The sequence below is a fragment of the Dendrobates tinctorius genome, unplaced genomic scaffold (genome assembly GCF_039654945.1).
Source record: "Dendrobates tinctorius isolate UK_male_01 unplaced genomic scaffold, ASM3965494v1 ptg000143l, whole genome shotgun sequence".
Lineage (NCBI taxonomy): Eukaryota > Metazoa > Chordata > Amphibia > Anura > Dendrobatidae > Dendrobates > Dendrobates tinctorius.
In genome coordinates this window covers 21,147,855-21,169,390 of record NW_027361810.1, presented here as the reverse complement: position 1 = coordinate 21,169,390, position 21,536 = coordinate 21,147,855, and the positions used below count along the sequence as shown (strand labels likewise).

Below are 21,536 nucleotides of genomic sequence, written 5' to 3'. Positions count from 1 at the left end.
GAATGTCTTCGTAATTCCTTCCAGCAGGTAAAGGTGATCTGAAATGTCAAGCTCTGATGAGATTATAAGCAAAAAAAATCATTATAGAACAAATGTTACAAAAAAACGTTGAGTTGTTTGATTTTTTTAAATGCGTTTTGGACGCTTCCAAAAATTAATCTGGAGCCCCTTTAAAAAAAAAAAATCCAAAATAAAAAATGACTTACTGTAATTGTTATTGGAAACTCCTATCTGTTTATAAAAGAAGTGAATGCGAAGATAAATAACATATATCAGGAATCCATAGAATGTCTCTACAGAATTTTGGGGGATGAAACTTAGATTTTTGATTTTTTTAATAGTAAATGGTGTGACAGTTTTACTATAGAAAACCATTTAAGTAATGTCAGCCTAGAATTCCAGGGATTGCCTGTGATTACCATGCACAGCCTAAGCCCGCTGCCTAACTACGTCTTATCCTGTAATCGTTGGATCACATGGCAGTCGTCCATCTCTACCTGTACGGAACATAATTACAGCCGCTATCTGGCAAAGCTTCTAAAGCCTTGGATTGTAATTAATTTCTAAAGATTACTGTGAGGAATTGGTTATCAATGCTGGTGTTTTTGGCCATTTATCACCTCTGTTTAGTAGATGTTTGTGCGTTTGTTTTTGCTTTCTTTCTTACCTCCTCCTCGGAGAGGCATGTAGAATGAGTGTCTATTTTTGAGCCAGAAATAGTAGTACATCTTCCCGCTTGTTTATAGAACTAAGGCAAAGGAATTCTTGGGGCTTCCAACTTCTTTGTGGTTACCAGCATGTCCTTCGGGCTACACCAGCCCTGACTACTAATTCATCTACTATTTTTTTAACCCAAACTACTACTACTACTAAGCCGGCAATACTCATTAGCTGGCCATCGGCTGAAAAATGCTTTGGCCGATCGCTCGGCTAACAGCCATTTCAGTCGATCTTTCGGCTGACAGCCATCTCAGTCGATTGTCCAGTTGATAGCCATCTCAGTCGATCGTTCAGCTGACAGCCATCTCAGTCGATCATTCGGCTGACAACCATCTCAGTCGATCGTTCGGCTAACAGCCATTTCAGTCGATCTTTCGGCTGACAGCCATCTTAGTCGATCGTTCGGCTGACAGCCATCTCAGTCGATTGTCCGGTTGATAGCAATCTCAGTCGATCACTCGACTGACAGCCATCTCAGTCGATCATTCGGCTGACAGCGCCATCTCAGTCGATCAGTTGACAGCCATCTCAGTTGATCGTTTGGTTGACAGCCAACTAAGTCGATCATTCAGCTGACAGGCATCTCAGTCATTTCTCCCATAGACAGTAGCACTCATTTGGCCGAGCTCTCCCGTGTTATGAGAAAGCCGCTGACTGGCACATTGGCTGGCGACTTATCTCATGGAGAGCAATGCAATTGGCAGTCCGAAATTAGAGATGCTTGATCAGCATCTCTCCCAACCATCAGTCGGACGGCGCTCCCATACACATAAAACAGTCGTCAGAACTTGATGATATCGGCGGGTTCACTGAACTTAAGTCCAGTGTGTATTGGGGCCTTTACTGTACATTATAACTATGTACTGGTATCTTACAAGTTTTTCAGAAACTTTTAACAGACTTTAGACTTTGCTACTTTTTGACAATGACCCTAAATTTTTGATTACAGCTAATACTTAAAAAAAAAATCAGAGACCAATGAAGAGAAAACCCCGAAAAAAGGTCAAAGTAGACAGTAATTTGTGACTTCTGTAAATAAAATAGCTTTATTAACAAGTCAAGTATGTTCATGGTTTTATGGCTTTCCATTCCTAACGTTATGGCTAAGCTGTGACGTTGTTTTACTTTCCAGATTCACTCTAAAGTGGCAGCTGCAATTCCTGCTTTTGGTTTTATACAGGCTGTGATAGTCGCTATTGGTTGGCTGTGCTATGCCATGTGATGTGATAGCTGCAAGGCTTATAGGGAAGCCTGCCTGTCCATGCCTGAGGTCATTTGAGCCATCTCTGGTTGATGTAATCTTCTGCTTTGTGCAAAATTACGGTGGCCATTTTTTGGTGATTTGTGCAAAGTAAATTGCCTATTGCTTGGACTCGCTGGATCCAGCAAATTCCTATAAATCGGACACAAATTAAATTTACATTGAATCAATTCACTCCATGGACTACATTTCTATTGTTGGATGGCAGCAATTTTATTTTTCTGCTTTTATAGAACCTTTTTGTATCTGAATTTGTATGTATAGAAATTGTTTTACTTTTGACAAGTTTAGATTATGCCTTTTAGTAGACTGGTCAACAACAAAGACAGATGTGGAAATTTACATGTGCGTGTATCAATAGGTGCAAGGGATGACTGTTAATTGAGCAACGTAACTCTTGTTCGTTCTTTCGTCTTAAGTTATTTATCTGTCTGAAAGTATTTACTACTGTTTGGGAAAAACAGAGCAGCAGGCGTAAAGCATTGTTGTCCTGTGATGGTGATGGATGTTGCGTTCCTGACCTTGTATCCTGAGACATGACTTCACTACTTGTTGAAATTGTTCTGATTTTTTTTTTTTGGCTCCTCAGGGGTTTGTTGATAAATCATCTATCTTTGTTTTTATAAATTTTGAAAAAAAAAACATATCTTTGAGTTCCAATTGCACTAGGAAAAACTACGTGTCATTCCGGATAGTCAACGATGGGCAAAAAAAAGAGACCTCAAAGGATATATTTTCTCCCAGGATAAAGGACTTTTAATGCTTGTCCAGCCTTAGATAATTTTATTCACTCCTCCTGGACCTTCCTTTATTTCTCCTGTGCCCAGAGATCACTTTTTAAGAGGTGGGTTGAAAGATTCCCAGGCCTAAGGATCTTTTGTTTGCCCCCCTCCCCGACTCAGAGCTCAGAACATTTATAAAGGGCCGTCTGTGGGTTGCTAAGAATTGGTTAAACCTTTGTCACCAACGGGAAGAAAGATTCACAATATTGATTGTACTAAGGTATATCTGGACCACACAGCTCGAGCGGGGACGGTAGAATATCTCTTGGGGTTTTTTTTTTTTGTACATCTTAGGGCATTACCCAGCCTGAACTTGTTTAAACCCTTGTGGTCACACCTCTTGAAAAGGTTTTGTTTCCCCCGTCAATTGGTATTCAAACCAGGTCAGCAGATTCTGTTTGCTGCTCCTGCAGCCGTTTTCATTTTAATTTGCACCTGTTGTGCAGTTGTTCAGAAGGCAAGTGCGGACCCGCGGATTATACAAAGATCATATTATGAGCAGATATGCACGGTGTAATCTTTTTGTCCCCAGACTCACATGACAAAAAAAAAAAAAATTAAAAATCTCTTTTTGTTCCTTTTTTTTCTCCCTGGGAACCTGTCAAAGCAAACAGATATGAACGACAAAAATTTGTAACTAGACGTGTTACAAAAATTCTCCTTAAGCGTTATGATCCTGAAACACAATCCTTCTTTTTTTTCCTTCTTCTTCTTTTAGCCTTTTATGATACTTTTCTATAATCCGATAGCTGGCAAGAGCCACTTGAGATAGCTCAGTTGATAATTTAAGAGCGGGCGGCTTTATTAGACACACAGAAATCAAAATGAAGCTGAAAATTGTTGTTTTTTTCCCCCTTTCCTCAGTCTTCTCTTCTCAGCACCCCCCATCCCCCTCCTCTCTTCTCTCTCTCTTTCGCGTTCCCATGATGTCATGGTTCTGACTGTTTTTTTGTGCATGTTTGTACAGAGTTAGGTTAACGTATTTTGGCAATCCCATGTGTGCATAACGGATGGTGTGTTGCTGTAGCTGAGCTAATGCCCGGTGTTTATTACGCTAATCTTTCTTGTCTGCTGGTATAGTGGTCAATTTATGTACTATCATGTAGGCTGGGTGTCTTGCGAGGGCTGGCTAATTCAGAAACGGCCACCTTTCAATAGAAGCTCACGGACCTTTTTTATAGGGTGCGTTTTAAAAAAAAAAAAGAAAAAGAATACGAATAGGGTAGTTGGGATTCAATTGGGCATGTTCATCAATTGAGGTCTTCGAATCTTTTGACTAAAATTGATAGAATATGAAATAAAAAAAAATAAATAAATGAGACGTTAAAAAGTTTTGTAGTTGAGTTGCCTTAAATTACTTCCTAAAGTATGTTTAAATATCTACAATTGGGGGGGGATATTTTAGATTTTCGGAGAGTTTTACAATGTTTTTTCTTGATTATTTTGCAGTTTTGAATTACGATAATGTAGTGGAAACGGGTTCGGAGACAGATGAAGACGACAAGCTTCATATTGCTGAAGATGACAGTATTCTTACCACTTTGGACCAGGAAACCAGTCCAGTTAGTATGCTCAACCATGAGTCTTCTCCGCATGTCAATCAAGCTCTACTGGCTAGAGAAGAAGAAGAAGATGACTTGAGAGATGGAGGAATGGAACACAGTTGGCACAATGAAGATCTTCTGAAGGCGCCTGTAGATGGCACAGGTAAGTTTTACTCGCTTCAGTAGAGATAGACTTATTACTGTTGGAGAAAAAGAAGAACTGACTTGAAGCCAATTGTACACTTTAACCATGATATTTGCGGAGCTCTGCAGTAGGTTGCCATGTTTGTATCTTATTGGCTACTTTGCATTGTAGGACTTTGGAATTGTTTCATAAGGTCATTTTTTCCAGTTGTGAGAGTGTCATTTTGGGGTGGAAATTACCTGAAGGTGTTTAAGGTCACAATGGATGACTTTAGTGAAGCATTGGGGGGAAATGTGGTTATAAGTGAAACTGGGAGTACATTAGAGTTGAGCAAAACAAATCACAAAACCTTAGTCCAATGGAAACATCGGTACTCCGTGGCAGTCAGAAGAGCACAGTGCAAACTTTCTACTACGTAGTGGCATCCCCAGTGCTTCTTTTGGTTAGTAGACCCTGTGACGTCATAGCGCGATGTATGTGATGATCTAGTCATGACTTCTGTTCAGCTATAGCGTTTTTTCAAAGATGACCATCTGATGTGTATGTAACGTGCCGGAGATTGGAACAATCGTACTGTTGGACTTCCATATGGCCAATCCTTTTGTACTTATGTGATAAACTTGTGCCAGTTGTGTCTGGGAGCTTCCTTACTCTTCCAAATCAAAACACATGTACACTGAGCCGAGTGTGCAAGTGCTCTAAATGCATGCCATCAGAGACGTGGGGTGTGCTTCCTTCAACATTTTTAGGGCTGATGAAGGGAGCCGAGTACTTGCTGTACAAGGTTTGTAGGCAATGAATGAATGATGCGGCAGCACAGATGCCCGACATCTGCCCCATTCAGACATGGGACTTATGTCCTCATGAGCGATGAGGCCGTATCGGTGGTATTGGCATTTCCCTTTTCCTCTTGACATCTAAGACCCCCTACCCTTCCGATAGCTGTCAGTTGAACGATCATTTGGCCAACAACTATTTTTCCCAACTTCACCATACACAAGAACACTTGGTCAAAGGCTTATATGTTATCGCTGACTCTTCTGGTGGTGACTTATCTTCTGGGGAAAAAAAGAATCGGCCATTGTAAACCCAACAGTCTGGATTCTTGTGCCCCACGGCCCTTATCTGTTAGGGGAGAGTCAGAAGACCCACCTAAACATTAGATTGTCAACAGATCGCATCAATATTGGAGGGTTCCAGGCTGGATCTTTATGCCACTGCCAAGACCTTATCTATTGGGGGAGAGTAAGGAGACCCCCATAAACATAAGATTGTCAACAGATCTCATCAATCTTGTTGGTTCCAGGCTGGATCCTTGTGCCCTCCAAGACCTTATCTATTGGGGGAAAGTCAGGAGGCCCCATAAACATAAGATTGTCAACAGATCTCATCAATATTGGCGGGTCCAGGCTCGATCCTTGTGCCCCCCAAGACCTTATCTATTGGGGAAAGTCAGGAGGCCCCCATAAACATAAGATTGTCAACAGGTCTCATCAATATTGGCGGGTCCAGGCTCGATCCTTGTGCCCCCCAAGACCTTATCTATTGGGGGAAAGTCAGGAGGCCCCATAAACATAAGATTGTCAACAGATCTCATCAATATTGGCGGGTCCAGGCTCGATCCTTGTGCCCCCCAAGACCTTATCTATTGGGGAAAGTCAGGAGGCCCCCATAAACATAAGATTGTCAACAGGTCTCATCAATATTGGCGGGTTCAACACACTTTTGTCATGTGTGTATGGAAGCTTTAAGGAAAGTCAGGGCACCCTTACACATTAGATGTTTATCCGAAATCAATCATCTAAGACAAAGACAGACTAGCTGTCTGTCTAGCTGAACTTACGGTGCCATAACAGTAACATCTGAAGAACCGTAAGTTCACATCTACATTTCACCAGCAGTGTTTGTAACCGAGCTGTCCTCAAGTCATCGAACAAATTGTAAACTGCACATTAAATTTGATATTTTTTTTTCCTCGAGGTGGGGGCAAACTATTTCTCGAATCTCACATAAACATTTATCGTGAAAGACCTTAAGGTTTCAGATTCTCCACTATGGTGGGGGCAAAGGGGGGGGGGGGACGACGACGACGACCAGGCAAAGATGGAGAAAAGATAAATACGTTTAATTAGGGGGCAGAAGATGATCATTAAAGGAAGTCTGACTGCTGTAGGAGTCATTAACAATCTTAAATGAAATTTTTATTTTTATGATAGCCATTTACATGTATAATAAGAGCCAATGATTCTTAGGAGCAGTGTGACAGAAACTGAGTGTAGCGAGAAGTCTTGTAAGACATACTATTTAAATGAGCTGGCGTTAGCTATTCATACTTGTTAATGAACAAGATATGCAGGGCCATAAGAGTGAATGTACTGATGGTTTAAATTTTAATATCTAGAAATCAAGGGTAAGGGCCAATTACTGGGATTTTTTACCCTTAAAGGAATAATTAATAGGGATTTAACAAATGCAAGACTTCAAACTTCTAGAAGGGAAAAAAAAAGTTTCTTTTTCTTTTTTTTTCCCTCCAGGAATAGGATGAACTTATCTGAACTATTGCAAAATAAATCTGATTTACCCTCCTTTGTATACTTCATATTCAAAAAAATATATAGTTATTATTATTCCCGGTGGTCCTTATTTATTGCGTCTCTGACTCTTAGAAATATTTTTTTAAAGGGTTAATCGTTGAAGGCTTATTTAGTTATAGAGGAAACATTCCTTTAATAATTTAGAAGTAGGATGCTGCAGCTATTTTCCCTTTAAGGAAAGCAAAAGTGGGGCCATGTTTATGTGCGTATACTCCGGCATGGATCACTATGGGGATCTATGTACAGATCCAATCTTTATAACTATCCATCTGCGATTTTAGTACAAAAAGTGTGATTGTTGTTTCCTGTGATGTAGCAGATCCGAGTTGATTGTTTGAAACAGTTGGAGCTATTGATTTACACTGTGCCGCAATGCAAAATGTAAATTTGCCCATCAACCTCGATTATAATATCTCTGCTCCTCCACTATGTACAAGACTCTAGATTAGCCCACAACGCATTGCGACTCGTTATATACCGGCACCGCGAAGGTAACTAACCCTACTACATCTTTTCTCATCACAATGCAGCTCCAAAGAGTTAAATAGCAAACTTAGCTCTGCTACATCTGATAGCATCCAATGAAGAAAGTGTGAGTATATGGTTTGAACGGTTGCTCTACTATTTACAGAGATGCAGCAGAGCCGAGTCGGTTATTTGGAACAAGACTTATTGGTTTTATCACCCAGACCACAATGCAAAATATAAACTTGCGCGCCACCTCCGGTTGTAATACCGCTGTTCCTCCCTCATGTACAAGACCTCGACTGACACTACAACCTGTACCCCATCCTATATATCATTGCCACTAATCCCACTACATCAGGTCTCATAGCAATGCAGCCCCATAGAGTTAAATAACACACTCAGCCCTGCTACAGCTGCTTGCACTCATTGAAGAAAATGTGCGCATATAGGCTTGTATTATCAGTGATGTATCAGAGCTGAGTCGGTCATTTGGAACAAGGCTTCATTGCAAAATTGAAAATCACCTCCCCCCCCCCCCCAAAACCTATTCCCCCCTTCCCACCATTAAACCTTTACTTGTCAAAATGGTTAAAAGGGTTAAACAATAAACTCAGCTCTGCTACATGTGATGGATATACTCCCTAAAACAATCATGCTCATTTCCAACATAAAAAACTGAATTTAATATTTCTTTTTTTTTTTATTAGTTTTTTTCTAATTCATTTTTTTTCCTTTGCTTTCAACGGTTAACTTTCCTGGGACGTTTTTCGGGTCCAGCCTGGTTTTCAGCTGCTCGGCAATGTCTACATCCATAATTTTATTTTACTATTCTAGGAGGGCAGGGGAGATACTTTTGCTTTTTACCTGTCTGCTCCTAATGACTGGTAATGATTTATCGGGTTTTTTTTATTGTTCTGTAGTGCTGGGATGTGGTGCCTTGATGTCTAAATGAAAAAAGATTGTTGTTCCTCCCATTCTCCCTTGCAATCAGGCCAGTGTTTATCCTGACAGGCAGATAACACAATTTTTTTTTTTCCTCTTCTGATAATTTTTTTTTTCTTTTTCTTTCTTTTTACATATTTATTGTTTAAAAAAAAAAAAAACCCCAAAACAACGACTCTAGACAACGATTGTAGGCTGTTTCAGTGGTGTTTTATCCCTGGTGCCTGTCTGTCTAGCGTGGCACCTCTGTGCATAGTTTTTCTGTGAGATAAGCCCTTCTCCTTTGCTTACACTGCCATACTTTCTCCTTTTTGTCTGCAGGATGTAGGGTTTGAACTGAAGAGGCCTGTAGACTTCTTACTGTGCCTTTTCCGGTTCAGGCACAATCAAAGTTTTGTGCTAGCAATTGTCCTTGACATTCCATGGTCCCACAATAGGGTGGACGCCGTGTGCTGAAATGCAGCATGACATCATTATCATCATCCGCTTAAATAAATCACCTGCATTGGGACCGCATTCTGCTTAGACAAGGATTCCTCCGCCGGAGGGGGGGAAAGTATGCTTTATTTTCACAAACCTTTATCCCCAAGGGCGACAGGAAAATGCTAACTTTTCCTCTTGTTTTCAAAATAAATACACCGCGACCTTAAAAAGAAAAAAACCATAAGGCGCAATTTCACTTTTCCCAGCTTGTTCCTCGCACACCTGTCGAGGCCTAAAAGTTGGGTAAAACTTTTCTTTTACAGCTGCAATAGAAATCAATCTATAGCCAGAGTGGATCACAATCACTCTTCCCTTTAACTAGATGTAAGCAGTGGTAGGGCTATAGAGAAGTTTGCCCAACAATAAAAAATATTTTCTTTTGTAGAGATCAGTTGTGAAAGTCATTAGATATCTAGCGTAGAAGTTAAGGCCCTGTCTCACATAACGAGATCGTTAGCGAGATCGCTGAAACGTCACCGATTTTGTGACGCAACAGCGATCTCACTACGTGTGACACATAGCGGCGACCGGCCCCCCCGCTGCGATCTTACTGATTGTGCTCAAATGTCCTGGGCCATTTTTTGATCGTTGGCATCTCGCTGGCCAGCATGCATCGCTGTGTTTGACACCGACGAGCGACCTCGTTGGTGACGCAGAACTCATGCGTCAGAATAGCTGCTGTGTGACAAGGTACCAACAACCGCCGAGGTCGTTATACGGATCGCCAGATCATTGCTGCGTCGTTGAGTTGATCTGCCTGTTTGACAGCTTACTAGCGACCATGTAGCGACGCACCAGCGCTCCTTACCGGGTCGTATCGTTGTCTGGATCGCTGGAGCGTCGCTAAGTGTAACGGTACCCTTACACTCAAACAAGGCTGGAAGTGCACTGGATAGGTCATCAATGTGTGATTGGCACCCTCAGTGTCGATAGCGGCCAGAACTTGTCAGTTGCAGAGATGCACAGCTCTGTCAATGTAGTGGCCGTGATCGGTAGCATCTGGAACAGCTCAGTTTTGGAGATGCACAGCACAGCTGTTGATGTAGTGGCCATGGTCAGTAGTTGCTTTAACTGTTCAGTTGCAGAGATGCACAGCACAGCTCTGTCGACATATTGGCCGCGGTCGATAGCGGCCAGAACTTCTCAGTTGCGGACATGCACAGCTCTGTCAATGTAGTGGCTGTGATCGGTAGCATCCGGAACTGCTCAGTTTCGGAGATGCACAGCACAGCTGTCGATGTAGTGGCCGTGGTCGGTAGCAGCTGGAAATGTTCAGTTGCGGAGATGCACAGCACAGCTCTGTCGCCATAATGTCCGCAGTCGGTAGCGTTGGAACTGTTCAGTTGCAGAGATGCACAGCTCTGTCGAAGTAGTGGCCACGGCCAGGTACCGCACATCCTCCCCCTATTGATTTGAATACTGTAGGAGGTGGATGTGCAGTACCCAGCCACAACCAATATACAGTGCTATGCAGCTCCGCAACTGAGCAGTTCTGGATGACATTAGAAACAGCTTATCGGAGGTGGTGCCAATTAGAGTTGAGCGAATATCTTTGGCTCCCTGCTTATTCGGCAAGTTATAGTGCTTGCTGAATAAGCTACAAGGGGAATCCAGGTTCCTGGATCGCGGCGGCTGAACATCTGATCGCCGCCGCAGCTGCATGTGTCACGGCTGTGTGACAGTCACAGCACATGCATGGAGAGCCCAACACACAGGCTGTCCATGCATGTGCTGTGACAGTGACACAGTCTCCACACATGCAGCTGCGGCGCCGATCAGCTGTTCAGCCGGCGTGATCCAGGAAGCTGGGTTCCCGCTGTAGCTTATTCGGTTCGGCAAGCGCTATAGCTTGCCTAATAAGCGGGGAACTGAAGATATACGCTCAACTCTAGTGCCAATGTTGCACCCCCACCGATCAGACATTGATGACCTATCTTCAGGATAAGTCATCAATGTTAAAGTCCAGGACAATCCCTTTAATACTCTTGGACTTCTTGCTTCAAACGAAATGACCCGCACTTTCAGACTGATTTGAAGATGGCTTCTACACTAGATGTCTCACAACTGCCACATGGGAGTGCTACAAAAAAAAAGTATAATTTTTATTTGTGGGTGGCAGCACCCATACAGCCATACCACAACCTACATATGCAAAAATAGGTTCCCTTTAAATATGCCCATATAGTACCCTTAGCTTCCACAACCTATACTATCACAGTTGGTCCAAGCCCAACACTCGCAACCACATCTACTGCAAACTGAACAGTCTGGTAAAGAAAGGGTAAAGGCCCATGCACACATACCATATGTGTGGGTAAAGTCCGCCAAATTAATTAAGAGGCACAAACGTCTTAAGACATTGGGATCATCTTTTGGATCCATGTTGCAGAATAGGAAATTGAACCCAACTATGAGAAGGAATAGATTTCTGCTACAATTTATGCCACATTCTGGGGTAAATTAGAGAGAAGCTGATGGACCGCCGCTCCTTCTAAGACTCAGAAATGTATGGGAGTTGGCGCAAAAAAAGATAAAAGTTACAAAATATTTGTACCCAAAAATTGTACTTTTTGTATGCCTTAAAACTGGCGTAAAGGTCAAAAGAAATTCCCCTATAGGGTTGTAAATTAGGCTTGTATTTATAGGCAAAAGAACCCTGTGCTTTTAACTCTGTGATTCCCAGCTTGCACACGTTAGGGGGTAAAAGGCCGGAGCCCGCGTGAATTCTCTGTAATTCCCGCATGCCACAAGCTCATCACCTGTGAAGTGAAGTAATGCAGTGAAGACTAATCCTATGAGTGTCCGGCAGAATTCACACTGCATGGGGACGGGCGGCGAAGCAGATCAATTTACCTCCCTTTTGGAGATGGAATATATCAATTTAAGTCCTATAGAAAGTTTATTTTTCATAAGACCATTTTTATCCTCGCTGCTTGATTTTGCACTTATGACTGTCTTCACTACTTACAGTTCAAAGACGACCTGTCACTTGCTCCAAAATATTGAGAAATCACTGAGATCCCCCGATTATACTGATTTTTTGCATTTGGTGCTGCGTTGCTCCAATGCAGAGATATTCACATTTTTTTGCTTTTGAAGTACAGCATGTGAAATCTCTGCTTGTAGTGCAGTTGGGCGCTTCTTCAGGGTCTTCTCTGTGGGATGTGCACTTTTACACTTCCCTCTCAAATGCTGCCAATCGCAGTTCAGCGGATAATCTAGAAGTCTAGCAGTCTGAGACACTCCCGAGCTGTGATTGGCAGTGCTTGGGATGGAGTAGTCAAAGTGCACGCTCCCAGAGAAAATTCTCAAGTAAATCCCAGTTGCACTGCAAGAAGAGATTTCACATATAGCGCTCCAAAAGCAACAAATGTGAATATCTCTGCAATGGAGCGATGCAGAGCAAATCACAAAAGAGCTGCAGAAGCAGTGAAGCTCAGGGATTTTTACAAGGTATTTAACTTGATTTTTTGGAGAGCAAGAGACAGGTCTTCTTTAAGCGATAGAAAGATGAGCGCAAATATATGGTTTAAAATACAGACCCCTGGGGATGATCTTAGGGGTTGCAGCACTAGCGGGCAGTATTTAGACAAATAATTGAGCTGTGATGCTAATGCTTGACCCCCTTTTCATCCATAAGGGGCACTGTAGAACTCTGTAGAACTCTAGTATTAGGATTGCAGTATTAGGATTGTGGTGGTCCCGGCTGCAGAACCCCCAGGGACCAAGAATTTAATGCCTATCCTACGACAATAGCTTGTCCTTAAAAGAATACCCCTTTAAAGGGGTTGCCCCATAAACAAAATCCGTCACTGAACCTCAGATTGGTCATAAATGTGGGGACGTTGGAGATCTGGCTACAGATCTTGAGAATGGGGGTCCAAAGTACTCCGTGTGAATGGTACAGTAGTGATCATTCCTTCTATAGACCGTGAATGAAGCAGTGGTCGCACATGCTCACTGCCGCTCCATTCACATTTGGGATGTTGGGACCTCCGTTCTTGTGATTGGTAGGAATCCTGGGTTTAGTTGATACATCTTTATTGAGATGCAGGGAATACATTGCGGTATTTGTAGGGCCATGTCCTCTGTATACAATGGCCTTATGGACGAGACATAAGTGGATTACAGCCCCCTGTCGTGCAGTTGGGCTCTGATATTAGAGTCTATGGTGAGAGTACCCCTCTAATTCTTAATCATGACGAATGACGTCACAAACTAAGTCCTCATTCAGATGTCCAGGTATTTTTTTTTACATATGTGAAATAAATGGCCTTTTTCTATCAATTTTGCTGGATCGGATTTTCATCCTTTTTTGTGCTTCCTGTGCCCATTTTTACCATCAGGGCGGCATCCATTTTTCTTATATGCAAAATAAAAAACTAAAATAAAATTCCGATCTTCTATGCATTAAACAGCAAAAACAGTACCATCCGTGTGGTTTATGTTTTTGGTTTTTTTTCATGGACACATTGTTTTAAATGGATGAGATTGATTTATGACTCGGATCAAAACATGGAAATCTCCATATTTTTTTTTTCGTGGTCTGCAAAAAACAAGGACATGTGAACAGCGCTCGGTTAATAAAAAAAAAAACACGAGCGTGAAAAACGGACATCTGAGTCTGAATGAGGCCTTAGGCTAAGCTCGCATATGGTTTGAGGACGGAATAGTTTATAAGTTGGAAATTTTCCAAACCCATGAACTTCTCTTTACTTATTCGCATGTAAAATAAGGAAGGAAATAAAATAAAATCTTGAAAAATTACCAGTATTATGCAAAAAGAGGAAAAAAAAAAAAAAATTCTACAAATGGTTTTCTTGGGCGGCTGAGCCCGTGTGCCCTCAGATGGGAATCTTGTGACTGCTACCAGGAGAATCACATGAGTAGAGTAGGGGAGCTGGATACACAATAGCTATATTTATTCTCAGCGACAACCTTCTCGGAAATACCTTGATCTAATTACTTGCAGAGATTGATATAAATATCAGAAGCGGGCCGGTTAACTCCGCCGTATGCCCTGAAATACAGATCTCAGGAGCAGGGTTGGAGACAGCTACGTCTTACCTTGCGCTGTCCGCTCTGGGTGTGTATTGACAGGTATATGCGGAAACAGGACTTTCCTGGAACTACAGAGACATGACTTCCCAAGAAGCACATTAGATATACATAGGATGTAGCAGAGCTGATTGGGTTACCAGTTTGTATGTTGTGGCAGTGCTCTGTTGTAAATGCACAGGTAGTGCATTGTATTGTGCCATATGGCAGACTCAAAAAAATGTAACAGTGGCTTTGCAGAATAATATATACTTTGACCTTTGCTACAAACTAGCCATGGCTGCAAAACCTGAAAAATTCTGCTGTCACTTCAAAATAAACTCATATTTACATGTATTCGGGAAGATGAGATTTGTGGTGCTGTATGTTGAAGAGTTGTAGCAGTCAGCATTTGATCATGCCATGCTATCTTAGGGAAACAAAGTCTTTGGCGACCCCATTGTTGGTTCTTTTGTCACAGAACGTCTCTAGCGAATAGCTACACATATGTCAGCTTCCTAGACTCTTCATGAGTACGGGAGAAAGAAGGTACTAGGGGCTGTATTATATTATAATTTGGTACCCCTGAGATCCCCACCAAATAAAACCAGTGGTGCTCCAGGTCACCAGGCTGTGCAGGGAACCACCGCTGTTACCGTTAATTTAGATGGGGCTGTGCTGGAATGTCCTGCACAGCACGCATCAGGGGCACTATTGTGCAATTCTTCATGCCATTTATTCCCAGGATTGTGCGGGTTCCAGATCTGTTCTAATCATAAAGTGATGGCATATCTCTACATATAAAGCTGAGTGTATGTATGTGTGTGTGTATGTATCAAGCCAAACCACTCTAAAGTACATAGCACCGCCCACTGGCAGCTGGAGAGTGGGGTTGCAGAGGGAAAATGCGGGAGGCGGATGGAGAGCAAAGCTGTAAGGGAGAGAGCGGGACATGGATGGAGAGTAGGGCTGCGGAGGGATAGAACGGGATGGCGCATGGAGAGCAGGGCTGTGGAGGGAGAGAGCGGGGCTGTGGAGGGAGATCGGGACACGGATGGAGAGCGGGGCTGCACAGGAATAGAGTGGGACGGCGCATGGAGAGCTGGGCTGTGGAGGGAAAGAGCGGGGTTGTGGAGGGAGAGCGTGATGGTGGGTGGAGAGAGGGGCTGTTAAGGGTGAGAGCTGGATGCGGGTGGAGAGCTGGGCTGCTGAGGGAGAGAGTGGGATGGCCAGAGAAGACAGGGGCTGTGGAGGGAGAGAGCCGGACGGCCAGTGGAGACAGGAGCTGCTGAGGGAGAAAACGGGGCTGTGGAGGGAGAATGCGGGATGGCGATTGGAGAGTGGGGCTGTGGAAGGAGAGAACGTGGCCGTGGATGGAGAGCTGGGCTGCGGAGGGAGACAGCGGGGCTGCGGAGCGAAAGCATGACTGTTGAGGGAGAGAGCGGGACCGCTAGTGGAGACAGGGGCTGTGAAGGGAGAGAGCGGGACGGTGGATGGAGAGCAGGGTTGCTGAGGGAGAATGCAGGATGGCGGGTGGAGAGCTTGAGTTGTGGAGGGAGAGCAAGGGACGGCGAGTGGAGAGTGGGGCTGCGGATGAAGAGAGTGGGACGGCAGTTAGTTACTATGCCCGGGCAATGCCGGGCTCTTCAGCTAGTCCTACCAACAAGACTGTAAAAGCCACATAAGTTATAACTGCAAGGAGTTTGTATGTTCTCTCCGTGTTTGCGTGGGTTTCCTACGGGTTTTCCGGTTTCCTCCGACACTCCAAAGACATACTGACAGGGAATCTAGATTGAGAGCCCCGATGGGGACAGTGATGATGATGTCTGTAAAGCGTTGCAGAATATAATGGTGCTAGAAAATTGAGTAAAATAAATAAGTACATAACTAAGAGGCAGTGGCATAATTTGAAGTTTGAGGGCCCCAATGGAAAATCTCTATCAAGGCCCCCAACTATCGGGAGTTTAATAATACTAGTCTTCTTATACGCCCCTTGAGGGGGGCAAGTGCTACCCCTGCACCCGCTATAGTTGCACTTCTGCTAAGTGGATTACAGTGTAGGAATATCGATATGCCATCATATGGATGGAAAATGGAGATGAAATAGGGGGCTGTGTATTATCTGAGTCATCAAAGGAAAAAAAGTGACATATTGTCCCAAAGTATTGTTACCCCGCAAATATCAGAGGAGGAAATATTTGCAGCAGCGAAAATGATGCAGTAAAAATATTGTTACAGTCGCGTCAACAATCCCGCATTTTATTAATAATGCATAATGGTCACGAGGGGAAGGATTCAGACTTTTTTTTTGTATATTTTTTTGGTTTCCATGTTGTAATTGGAGCCTGTTATTGTGCTGTGACATGACAGCAGCAGAAGGAGGTGGGTGAGATGTTTTCAATTTCTCTGTAGAGAAATGTTCTGTCGCCATCGCCACCACCCACCACCATCACTACGATGGTTTCTCACAATGGGATCCAATCCGAACCTTCTAACCTAACGGAACTCTAGGAGGCAGGTGGTAACATGACAAATATATATATATATATATATATATATATATATTGGAAAGAAAATCATTACAAGCCATATAAATATATATAGATGCAGCAGATTTGAATTTGTAATTGAACTTTCAACTCATGTAGAAACCAAACTCTGCAAGATCTGAGATACCACAGAACTGCATGGTTTGAGCGTTGTGATAACACAGATAATGCAGTCCCATGTAAAGCCACAGATAACACATGCTGATATCTTAACAAGCGACAAGCTCATCACTGCCGCATTTGACAACCTTGCACAATATTTACCATCCTACATAGAGATGCATAGCCAAAAGCTAATTTAAATATGAATAATAATCTTTATTAGATAACTATAAAAGCATAATGGAAAAGAGAAAGGGGAAGTTTCATCAACAGATAAATTAAAAACAGTAAGTACATCAGATGGTGAGAGGTATAATATCTAGCGGTTGGTTCTCAGTACAATATATATACATATCCCATGCGATTTCTTGTATAGATAGAGTGCATATGCTGCCATAGAGCTAATAATTGAAGGTATACATGTATGAAGTGCATAGTGCTTCAATAGTTAGAGAGTAAAACCTGGTAGCTCTATATGCTTCAATAACAATAAGTAATAATAAGTGAAGGAAAGCATAGTAGGCAAAATGAATACATCAGTAATGAATAATCAGAGGCAGATATCTACCATACATGAAGACCTCGCACCAACAGCATATTTCTGACATACTTTTCGCCGATGGCTTTCAGGAGAGAAAGATAGATAGATAGATAGATAGATAGATAGATAGATAGATAGATAATAGATAGATATATAATAGATTGATAGATGTAAAGATGGATAATTATGAGATAGATAATAGATAGATATAGATAATAAATCGATAATAAATAGATGTAAAGATGGATAGATAGATAGATAATAGATAGATGATAGATAGATAGATAATAGATAGATGATAGATAGATAGATAGATAGATAGATAGATAGATAGATAGAGATGAGATGAGATGAGATGGATGATAGATAGATCTTAGGTAGATGTAAAGACGGATAGAAGACCCGTAGAAGCGAGTAATCGCTAAACGGCCGTTGTCCGGCACCTCCCTCCCCTAGCATTCCTCTAACGTCCTGCATGTCCACATATCTATTGATGGAATTTATGTGAAATAAAGATGCACAGTTTTTCAGCTATATCGGTGAGTGCTGCATATTTCTCCTTTTTTTGCTTCACATTGTAAAGATGGATAGATAGATATTAGATAATAGATAGATAGATAGATAGATAGATAGATGGTAGATAATATATAGATAAATATGAGATGTGATAGATGATAGATAATAGATAGATAATAGATAGATAGATATTAGATAATAGATATATAGACAGATGATAGATAGATAGATAGATAGATAGATAGATAGATAGATAGATAGATAGATAGATAGATAGATAGAAAGAAAGATTTGGAATTGAGGTGAATTTGTCATTGCACTGCTCCATCTTGCTTAACAGTAACTCATTTTGTTACTTCTGGAGAAAACCATAGATAAGTTTTGAAGTGACAAATTCAGCTCTGCTACACGTGAGCTGTGATAGAGCAGCATACTGTAGCTTGACCACTATGATAACAGAGATAATGCAGTCCCATGTAAAGCCACAGCTAACAGATCTTGATATCCTAAGAGTTCCACATGACAAGCTCATCTCAGCTATATCTCACAATCTTGGAGTATATAGACACAGAGCTGAGCTGACTTGGTTGGTGAGGTCTGGCTCAGCATTGCTGTAATAACTCAATCTGATATAAAGCGACAGATAACACGCAGTTTTACATTAATAAGGGCCTAGCGACTACCTCATCTCTGCTATGTCTGATAAATATGGACAGTATATATGCAGAGGAGCTACGCTGAATTTATCATTATAGTTGGATTAAGGTGATGCTTTAGGTTCGCCTGAAGTCCCATGTAAAGCCATAAATAATACGGAGTTGCACTCAATGACAAACTCATCTCTGCTACATCGGTAATAATGACATAAGGAACAACATCGTCTAAATATGAAGGATAAAGAGCAGGTCGCTCGTTAAATGTGGACGTTTCCGCACCCTCAATAGACGGAAGCGAAATAAAAGGGCCACAATAGGCGAGTGAGTGTCTTTATCCAGCAGTAAGTGGCCCTTGTATCTTCGAGAGTTCTCCACGCATGTTCCCGGATCACACGTATGAAGATTGTTCTTCCCAGTCGCAGCTCCCTCGCACATTAGTGCCCCGGCTGGGGGATTATTACAAGGTGTCGGCGGCGTCAGACTCGGCGCGCTGGAAATACAAGTTGTGACAAGCCGGAAGCGTCGGAGTGACTGAGGGTCGGATTAACCCAACACCTTCCCCTAAACACTTCATAAACCTCATTTCGGAATAAAGACCGCCCCTTGCAAAAACACAGACTCCAAATCCATATTACATCCCCATATTATTGTATCCCAGTGTTTAATAATGCAGACATGTGATATTTAGTTTAAATGGTCAATTTTTTTATATTTTTTTTTATTTTGCAGATGAAATGAAGGGCGACTATGACTGTATGGGGCCAGAAGTCACTCATGCCACCACTATGAACAATGGTACAGGTAAATAATACATGATTTCGCTAAATATTCAGGAGGATGTTGTAACCAATCATATTCCAGCTCATATTCTGTAAAGGAAGGGTGCAGGATGTAAGAAAGAATCTGATTGGTTTATTTATGTCATTGAATTGTTTAGCTTAGGCCTCACATTGAGTTGTTAAGCTGCTTTTAGCAACCAATCAGGTGGCCTTTGAAAAATGAGAACTGGAATGTGATTGGTTGCCAAACACAACCTTAACAGGCCTCATATACAAGACAAGATGGAGGCCTCACCTGCACCAACCAATCAGATTCCAGCTCACATTCTGCATAGGAAGGTTACAAGATGAAAGACATAATCTGATTGGTTTATTTATGTCACTGATTGTATAGCTTGGGCCTCACGTTGAGTTGCTAAGCTGCTCTTAGCAACCAATCAGGTGGCCTTTGAAAATTGAAAACTGGAATACAATTGGTTGCTAAACACAACCATAACAAGCCTCCTATATAAAACAAGATGGAGGCCTCACCTGCACCAACCAATCAGACTCCAGCTCACATTCCGCAAAGGAATGGTACAGGATGGAAGAAAGAATCTGATTGGCTTATTTGTGTCACTGATTTGTATAGATTAACCTGTAGCAACCATTCAGATTCCCAGTCAGGTTTAGAAATTGGAAATTAACAGGTTGCTATGGGCAACAGTTTCTCATTTTTTATATGGCACCTAAGGTGATATTTACCAATGAAATTAGGCCTGATGGCAAAAAAAAAAAATATCCTTCATAACAACTCCATGTGTAAGGAAGGAAGCCATAATACTTTAGGTGACACATCCGTTGTTTGAGTCGTCATAGCCTTTAAATCCTGATGGTTGATATCATAAGATTTGCGCCCCTCTTGTTTTTTGTGATGCACCATAGTGGCATATGCCGTAGATAAGGTGCATGTGACAATAAGAATACAGGCCTTTGTAAGATGGAGACTTCCGGTTGTTTTTTGTAAGGTTTTATACCATTCTTCGGAGGTATACGCCAGAAAAATTTCCCAGCGCAGCGTCTACCACTGAGGGAAGGTGCAGCTGAAAACGCATAGTATGGCAAATGTCGGCCATTAAATGCAACTGTATAAACCCTATCCTGTGTGCTACACTTTATTTTGCAAAGGGCTGCTGTATGGGAAGGCGCTTTCCTTAAAGGGTCACTCAGAGGTCCGATTTTTCCACATGTGTGATCTATCCGTGGTTTTTATAGAAAGAAGTCATACCCATTATTGTCTATGGGGCTGTTCACATGTCTGTGTTTATTACAACCGTGAGTCTTTAATGAAAAAAATAAATAATTGGCGTCATGTCCGTCTTTGATCTGAGGAGTCACGGAGCCATCCAAGAAAAAAACTGATACCATACTGATGGTAAAAGTCGACATACGGGCCAAAATTGAAAATCGGATCCAGTACAGTGATCAGGAAAAAAAATGGATGTCCAAATGGCGCCTTATTTTGGTGTAAACATGGACCGTGATGTATGGGCTGTCTGAAATCGAGAGACTCCTATATGAGTCTAGATCGACAACCACTTATTTGTTCCATATATCATAGCATGTACTAGAACTGTGAAACATGGATGTGTGAATCTGGCCTTGAAGTGACTCTGTCCGCACAGAATGACTGTTCAAACCAAGCACAGGCGCTCGGTGCTTGGTACTGCCAAACATATAAGCGCACCTTCCTATCTACTTGTTTTCCTTTTATCTCCACCCCATACTTTGATTGATAGCTCTGGCGTTATAGCCACAGACGGGCACAGCTAGATGGAAACAAGTAGCTGAGAAGGTGCTCTTAAATTTTTGGCCATACCATGGTGCACCGAGCACCTGTACTTAGTTTGAACAGTCATTCTGTGCCGACAAAGCCCCTTAAAAGGATTTGTCTAATGAAAACAAGTTATCACCTGTCCTATTGGTGGGTGTCTGACCGGTGGGACCCACACCAATAGACTTTTTATCCCTGATGGGGAACTTTTAACCCGTTACAAAATGGAGCTGAACACCAGAAGACCGACCATTACACCATTCATTCCCTATGGGGATGATGGAAAAAGCCAAATGCAGCGCTCAGAAGCCCAAAGAGAGAGAATGGAGCACAGGTTGAGCATGTGCACTGCCGCTCCAATCTACCAGGTATAAAAGTTCTGCGGATCGGATCCCCACGGTATGACCACCACCGATCAATGAGTTATTACCTATCCTGTGGCAAGGTGATGATGACTTGTACTCACGGGACAACCCCTTCAATGAAAGTGAGGTAAACCATCTTATACCATCCTGAAAAATGCCAAAAAGATACTTTTTAGGCCTCATTAAAGTGAATGGAGCCCTATATATTGTATATTTAAATAGAATTACCTAAAGCTGAT

At 42.1% G+C, this 21,536-nt stretch overlaps 1 protein-coding gene across 4 annotated transcripts in view; it reads left to right on the top strand.

Annotated features, from left to right (window-relative positions):
• The window catches only part of ZEB2 (zinc finger E-box binding homeobox 2), a 183,506-nt gene that overhangs the window by 144,722 nt on the left and 17,248 nt on the right, over window positions 1-21,536 (top strand). For all 4 annotated transcript variants that reach the window (XM_073545579.1, XM_073545577.1, XM_073545578.1 and 1 more), the window contains 2 exons: window positions 4,213-4,470; window positions 19,070-19,141. In XM_073545579.1, coding sequence (XP_073401680.1) covers window positions 4,213-4,470; window positions 19,070-19,141 — 330 coding nt within the window. The remainder of the gene's footprint in view (window positions 1-4,212; window positions 4,471-19,069; window positions 19,142-21,536) is intronic.